The 8,531-nt window shown below is 37.9% G+C and overlaps 1 protein-coding gene across 1 annotated transcript in view; it reads left to right on the forward strand.

The window, feature by feature from the left end:
• Dnah6 (dynein, axonemal, heavy chain 6) overlaps window positions 1-8,531 on the forward strand; it is a 195,288-nt gene that overhangs the window by 42,239 nt on the left and 144,518 nt on the right. The window contains exons 14-16 of the mRNA XM_013035434.1: window positions 659-811; window positions 4,067-4,318; window positions 8,137-8,265. Coding sequence (XP_012890888.1) covers window positions 659-811; window positions 4,067-4,318; window positions 8,137-8,265 — 534 coding nt within the window. The remainder of the gene's footprint in view (window positions 1-658; window positions 812-4,066; window positions 4,319-8,136; window positions 8,266-8,531) is intronic.

Genomic DNA, 8,531 nt, shown 5'->3' on the forward strand with positions numbered 1-8,531 from the left:
AGCTCAAGGCTAGCACTATACCACTTGAGCCACAGCGCCACTTCCGGCTTTTTTCTTATGTGGTGCTGAGGAATCGAACCCAGGGCCTCAAGCATGCAAGGCAAGTGCTCTACCACTGAGCCACCTTCCCAGCCCGAAAGGAGATTTATTACACAGCACAAATACCACTGGAAGATAGCCCTTCAGCCCATCTTCAGCCATCTGTGGGGGTACAAACATGAGTATTTTAAATAGCCAAAGGACCAGTGGCAGGGAGGGGAAGGACTACATAATTACAATATTTCCAGTCTCAGGCATGTGTAGAGGTAGTCAGGGGTGACCAGAAGTGGAAAAGAAGTGGTCTGACAGTCCACTTTGAAGTCTTTTTTTTTTTTATTAAAGAGTCATTGATAACCTGGTGAGTGGGTCCACAACTTCATGGCTTCCCAAGTTGGTTGCCAAGTGATTCCAGGATGGAATGTCTCAGAACAAAGGACATAAAATTGAGGCTGAAATCCCCAGCTTTTATCCTGTTTGGTTCATTTATGAGCCCAGGTGAGATGAAGTTGTTTCTCATCCAAAGCAGCTCATAAACACCTCTTACATCAGGACTTATATAAAATACATATTGAAATAACAAATATTCAAGTATTTGTGACTCATGTTTTCTCTTTCTTAGGTGTTAAATTTAATGCTTCCTCGTTTAAGCAAGAAAAAAGTAGATGCCATCATCTCTGAGGCACAAGATGCAGAATACAAACTTCAATTTATGCCAAGTACTACCATAGAATATGTTAACAGCTTAGTGTTTCTTGATGAAATTCAGGAGCGGGTGAGTAGATTAGCTCATATAACTCAGTATTCCAGACCTTACAGTTGGAAAAAAACATATGATAAGAAAAAGGGGCTAAGGGTCATAATAAAGCTGTCAAAATGTCAATAACTCTTTTAGACAAAGTAAATGGATGCCTTATATCATAGCAATTATCCCAGTCAACATTAATGAATTTCCCCCTACTTGTCAGGCACTCCATTCATAATCCTTAGAAAAGCACAAGAAGAATGGATAATTTTTAGTCTTCATTCTGCAGATGAGAAAATGGGAAACAAAATAGGTTATATTGTTCAAAGTCACAGAATTTGTATGAGTTAAAGCTGGAATTTAAATTTGGGTCTCTGAACAAAAATGAGTATTGTTAACCATAGTTTTTTGTAATTCTGATTTTCAGTGAATGATAATTGAAAGGTAATCCAGACACTACTCATAGAGGAAGTCTTAACCCTTAATCTATTTTTGCATACTAGTCCATAACCTTTCTGTTAAGAATGAAAGAAACCTAACTCATAGCAGCTTAAGTGGGAAGGTGGAGTGTGGAGTAAAAAGTAGATAACATACTCAAAAGATGCAAATGAAAAGATTAGTTCTTTCTGTATCTCAATCACACATACACACACACACACACACACACACACACACACACACAATATGTCAAAGATAATTAGGTTTGGGGACTATCTAGATCCAGGATGCAACAACTATAGGAATACCAGGGAGTCTTCTTCCTGATTCTTCTTCTCTGACTTCTCTCTCCTCTCTGCAAACTAGAAGCTGTTTCTAAATGCTTCCGTAGGAAATATGGCTACCCACAGCTCCAGCCACTAAGAAAGAGAAAGATCTCTTATTCATTCTAAATATCTGGCAGGTGGATTCTGGACCTTCCTTCAGTTTTACAAACTGTCAGGAAGGGAGAATGACATATCACTCAATGGCTGCAGAAGACAACTGCTATAACTGGGTGGTAGCAGAACGCTACGCCATTCAGAAAAGCCACCCTATGTGTGCTCATCTCCAAGAAGTAATCTGCACTATCTGGATATTATGCTGAAAAAGCAGTTCCTCATACTCTACAAGAGATACCTTTTTCTGGAACCTCATCCATTAAATCAGCAAATTCACTGACCACCACTTACTATAGTGCAAGAATTACAGTAAATAAACCTGCTTTCAAGGAATTGAGTGTAGAACAAAAGCAATTTTGAAATAATGAGTCCAGACACAAGATACTATGATAGGGATAGGAAGTCTGTGGTCACTTTTGCCTACAGGTACAGAAGAGTTTGTGGAGGATCAGACATTTAAATGGTGTCCTAAGGCATACCAAGCATTCTGGTAAGCATTCCTAAGAGAAAGAAAATGAACAAAGACATGAGGTAAGATGACAATAGCAGGATTTGGTAATTGATATGCTATGAAGAAAGAGTATTTTCTGATTAAGGCAATATTTTCAATTTTTTAATTTGTGTATATGGACTTGTACAGAGTAAGAGGTTCCATATAGGCAATACAATGTACTTAATTATTTTTATACTCTCTATTGCTCTTTCTTTTTTTGGGGGGGGGTCCGGTCATGGGGCCTGAACTCTGGGCCTGGGCGCTGTCCCTCAGCTCTTCAGCTCAAGGCTAGCACTCTACCACTTGAGCCACAGCGCCACTTCTGGCTTTTTTCTGTTTGCTTATGTGGTGCTGAGGAATCGAACCCAGGGTTTTGAGCATGCAAGGCAAGCGCTCTACCACTGAGCCACCTTCCCAGCCCCTCTATTGTTCTTTCTTATTTCCCCTTCCTTCCTCTCCCTTTATCTTCCTCTTCCACCTCCTTACAAGGCCTCTTTTACTTTCATGACCTTGGTTGTTTTATTCTTTTGCTTTGTTTGCCCTAGCTTGTGCAAATGCAAAAAAAGAACACTATAGTTACATTTTACACTATCATTACATTTATTGTTTAGAAAATGACATAATTTCATTCCTTATGGCTGTTTAAAATCCCTATTCTTTTCTTTGCCAGTAAAGTGCATTTCTTTGTATGTGTGTGTGTAGCACCACCCACAGCAGAGATGCCTTGTAATTAGTATTTATTTTTACCTACACGTTTCTACTCAACTCCCTTTAGTTTGATACCATTTTTGTGCCCAGTGTGTACGAAGTATTTTTCTGTATTGGAAGATATCTGCAGAAAGCATATCCTGTTCTCTGTAAGTAAAAAATCTAGAAAGGTAGTGAGATACATAGTAGGCTAATTATACAAGATTTCAGGGCAGGCCAAGAAGATTGTTAGGAAGTACACAGGCAAAGAGTAGTGTAAAATGTTAACTTGGACTTTGAGTACAGTGATACAGGAAAGGGCTTATATAGGTAGGGTCATGTGAAAGTTGTGGAAGTGGAGCACATAAACTAGGTACGAGGACCTCTAGGAATAGGGACCAGTAAATTCTGAACCTTGGAGGTGCAGAGCAGCAGTGCTGGATGGAGGGAGGAGCATAAGAACGAATCCTACTTTGGTGTTTGTATGTAAACTAACTTATTGATGGCACAAAGTGTCTAAGAGGAGTGTGTGAACCCTCACCACCAACAGAGGCAGCTGCCCATCCCAGCCCCATGTGTGTGCTGGAGTGGGTGAGGCTACTGAGGGAGGAAGATCTGGAAAGTCAGTCCATGCCTGAGCCAGGGTCACTCTGTAAAGTTACTGTGTAAGAAAGAGTGTGCCTAGACTTGGCACATATGAAACTGCACTTGTTAGGGATGAACTACACGGACAGCCCTTTTGACTTACTTATTTTTGAGTAGGTTCTTGTAGGTTTTCCTGGGCTGTTGACTGTAACCTTGATAGTTATACTTCCCACACAAACTGGAGTGACAGATGTATACTACATCTATCCAATACTGATTGAGATGGGGGATCTTGGTTAACAAATATTTTCCTGAATGGTCTTGAACCATGAGACTCTCGTTTGTCTTTTTTGGTTGTTGTTTTTTATTGTAAAATTAGTGTACAGAGGAGTTACAGTTACATGAGTAAGGTAATGATTACATTGCCTATCAATGCATATCCTGCACAATTAAGAAAATTGGGGGAAGGGTGGAGTTGGGAGGGATAGGAGTGCCACTGATCAAGATACATTGTATTCATTAACTGCTTTGTTGAACAGCAACTCTGCTGTACAACCACTTAAAGATAATAAAATATATTTTTTCAAAGTTGAAATACTCTGATTCTTATATATGTAATGAACATCCCATGTTTCTATTTAGATTGAAAGCCTTGAAGAGGAAGGAAATACAGTGATTCAAATGTATAAGCTTATTGACCAGTATCAAGTGGTCACACCTCCTGAAGACTTTGCTGTTTTTGCAACTATGAAGCCATCCATTGTTGCTGTTCGGAATGCCATTGATAAATCAGTGGGCGACAGAGAAACATGCATTAAACAATTTTGTCAGCATTTGGGTAGAGATCTTGAAGAACTAAACAACGAGGTGAATGAAATAAAACTACAAGCACAGGTAAGCTAAAACAAGATGTTTGCATTTTAATCTGTGCAAAGTATCACTGATATAACATCAAGACAGAATTAGTAAATAAAAATTGGCCATCAACCAAAGATTAATAAAATATATGAAGATAATCCTCCACTTGGAGAACTATAATACAGACATTGGTGACTACAGTATAAATTCACCTTTGTAACATGGAAATATTAAAGTATATAAGATTATGTGCGTAGTATTTGTCAAGCACTGCTCTTAGGATGTGACATTACATTGTATTTTCTCACAGACAAAAATATATGTAAGCATAATACTTATATACCTCCATGAATTACCAGAATTAATACTTCCATGTATCCACTTCTCATGTCAATAGTACTTCCTGATCCTTTCTTCATCTCCAAAGACAACTACTACTTCCAATTCTAATGTCACACATGAGTTTGGGCCTGATTTAGAACTTTAATTAACTAGAATCACATAGTGGCCCCTTTATTTAATTTTGATATATTCCTGATATTCATTCAGGTTGTTATGTGTGTGTTTTATCCATGTTTGTTACTATACTGATTGAGATGGGGTTCATATTTTACATTTTAGTTATCCATTTCATAGTTGGTAGACATTAGGAATATTTAAAGTTTGGGGCAAAAATGAAAAAGAATAATACTTCTAGATGCATTCTTATCTCTGTGTGTGTGTGTGTGTGTGTGTGTGTGTGTGTGTGTGTATTACTCATTTAGTTCTCCAAACACCTATAGGACTTTGTTATTCACATTTTACAGAGAAGGAAATTAATTGATTAATTAATTTATCACACAGATAAATGGTAGAACCAGTATTTAAGTTTACATAGTCTGCTTTCAGTAGCTAATAGTCTACAAGTTAATTTCTATACTTTAACTGTATTGTATATTTATTAGATTATTTGAAAGCATGAATAATTTCCATGATACATTTATATAAAGAGAGATCATTAAAAAAGCAAAATTCTAGCATATTTTTATATGTAATGACACATTTTAAATAGTATGATTCAATCACTGCCCAGCTAGTTCAATCAGTAGAACATAAGACTCTTAAATAGCATGATTTTTTTCTTTCTTTTTTCTTTTCTTTTTTTTTTCTTTTTTTGGCCAGGCCTGGAGCTTGAACTCAGGACCTACGCACTGTCTCTGAGCTTTCACTCAAGGCTAGCACTCAACCACTTGGGCCACGGCTCCACTTCCAGCTTTTTCTGTTTATGTGGTACTGAAGATTCAAACCCAGGGCTTCACACATCTAGGCAAGCACTCTACCACTAAGCCACATTCCCAGCCCAGTAGCATTATTCAAATACACAAAAAATGATAGCATGAGTCTCTCTAACAAGTACTCTTTTTTAAGCTTGGAGACACTCTTTGGAAACAAACTGTTATTTGATTATTTCTATAAATGCTTTCATCTTCCTGTCAAGACCCCCATTCCTGGTGCTTGAGAAAGTATAGAAAGCATGAGGGTGACCATTGATATGATTTATTCCCTTTAGGATGTTTTCCTTTATCCTAACTGGACCTCTTTTGATTAATTCCATTTCAACTCAAAAATCTAAATTCCCTGTGTAACATTGCTTCACCCTTGCTAGCATCCTCTTTTACTTCTTGTATTTCCTGACAGTGGATGGAGGCAGTGAGTTTGCAGTCCACCTGCCAGACCCTAGCAGCTGCCATTGCAGTGTGATTGTGCTGGACCTGCATTTCCCAGGCAGCCGTTACAGCAGGCCATCATCTCCGCCATAGATGTAATCTGCAGCTTTCTCATCCTCATCTCAAACCTTTTCTGGTTCATCAGTTCTCTCAAAAGTTCTCACTATTAAAATCAAGACACACAAGAATGTTAGGACCCCAAAATACCTCATCAAACCAGTGTTTCAATACAGGTATCTTCTGCCTGGACAGTTACTGCTTCCCTATTCTAGAGCATGTCTTCCACTTTGAATGCAGGGCCACATAAAAGAAGAAGTAATAAACTAGATTGATTGGTCTTCCCAAACTGTATCTATAAATCTCAGATGTCTCTAAATTTTCACAGGTTCTCCTAAATCTAGTGAGTTCCTTCTCTTTTGCTCCTAAATTACTCTATTTGCAAAGGAGTTTCATTCAACCCTAAAATATCATCTTGAAAACGTATGTCTTGACATTTATAGTCTTCATTTCTTCTATTCCTCCCTGTAATTTTATATACATGCACTTATTTTATTTTATTTTTTTTTGGGTCCAGTCGTGGGGCCTGAACTCAGGGCTTGGGCGCTGTCCCTCAGCTCTTCAGCTCAAGGCTAGTGCTCTAATACTGAGCCACCTTCCCAGCCCTACATGCATTTATATTTATGGAGTTCCTGGCTCATAACTCCCATAACCCTTAATATTTCCTAAATGGTTCAAACAATAAGGCTAAAGTATTTGGCCTTTTATTCTTGGTTTCTGAATAAACTTTGCTTTAGTGTAAAAAAAGAGAGTCTTTTGTTAAAATGTTAGGGTACTTTAGGCCTCAGAATCCCCAAAGTAGGCCATAGGAATGGAAATTATATTCTTATTTCGCCCCACATTTCTGTCTTAGAGCTGGCATAAAGAAATTTTCTGATAGTAGATCGTAAGACTCCCATTTCAAAAGAGATCTTGTCCTGCACCTTGGAGAAAGGAACTATGTACAGAGTTTAGGAAGAATTTGAACAGACCTTGCTGCACTTTTCTGGTAGAACTATTAACATTACATCAGGCCTTTCTTTTGTCTAATCACACTTCAACACAATCAATCATGCCTCAAACATTCTTGTGTAATAGTTTCTATTAAAATCCAAAAGCTTCCAGATAGCTGAACATAATGCAGTTTCCTGGAGGGTGGTTGGGCCTTTGAGCCCCTTTCCTATACCTCACTCAAGTTCTCTTCATCTGCTCTCATTGTAATGTCCTAAATTCTAGAAAATTAATTGAAGGGAAGGCGTCTTTAGAAGCTTGACATGTAGCAGATCACTCCAAGGCATGGATAAGCTAAGCAGAGGATTGTGATTAGCATCTGAAAGTGAGGCAGTCTTGTGACAGAGACCTCAATCTGGGGTATCTCACACTAATTCCAGGTAGATAGTGTTAAAGTTAAACTGAATTTGAAGACATGCAGTTGATTGTTTCCTGTTGTGTGTAGAGAAAAGCCCATGCACAATAATATATACATACCTAGTATTAGAGTATAAGGAGAAGAAACTGAATTTGTTTTTCCTTAATCTCCTTAGATTCTCTCTCAAAATTCAAAAGGTTTTCCATTCCTTTATTGTAAAATGGGATTTTTTTCTCTATCACATCCTTTTCTTTTCCCTATTATATTCATTTCACCTCTCCTTACTTGATGTCTTATTTGTTGAAGATGTATAGGAAGTAAAGAAATGAGGTAGACTATATTAGCTACAATTTATAAACAACTACAGCTGAGAGTGATGGTATATGCTTGTAATCCCAGCACTTGAGAGTCTGAGGCAGAAGGATCACAAGTTTGAAGCCAGACTGGACTAAAAAGCAAGTTCCATGCTTGCCTGGGAACCATAGCAAGACTCCATTTCAAATATACTATTACAACTGTTGCTGCTGCTATTACTACTACTACTACAACTAATAATAATAATAAATAATTATATAAGCCCATGATACATCTTTATACAATTTTCTATTTTTATAATGCTTCAAAATGGAAAGTCACCATTAGCTTCTAAAACCTTTTTTGAAAGTGTTTATTAACCCATCTAATGTATGTGACCTTCACAAACAGTAGGAACGCTTAACTAAACACTATTTTTAATTTTACAGGATCCACAGATTTTGGATATTTCCACGGACCCAGAGAAAATAAAGGTCATGTTGAGTGATCTGCAATATGTTCTGGATGATCTTCAAAAACGTGCCTTTCAATATAAGTCCTATCAAAAGAATTTCAAGGTAATAACAGTTCTAAACATTTGTTCTTTTAGTGTGTGCACAGCAGTGATATTTATTCACAAACCCTTTCAACGGTGTGACTGAATATGCCATGTGCGGGTAAGTGCATAGAATATCAAATCAAAATAAAATATACTCCTGCCTTTTTTTTGGGGGGGGTCCCGTCATGAGGCCTGAACTCTGGGCCTGGGTGCTGTCCCTCAGCTCTTCAGCTCAAGGCTAGCGCTCTACCACTTGAGCCACAGCACCACTTCCGGCTTTTTTCT

The sequence above is a fragment of the Dipodomys ordii genome, unplaced genomic scaffold (assembly GCF_000151885.1).
Source record: "Dipodomys ordii isolate 6190 unplaced genomic scaffold, Dord_2.0 Scaffold212, whole genome shotgun sequence".
NCBI lineage: Eukaryota > Metazoa > Chordata > Mammalia > Rodentia > Heteromyidae > Dipodomys > Dipodomys ordii.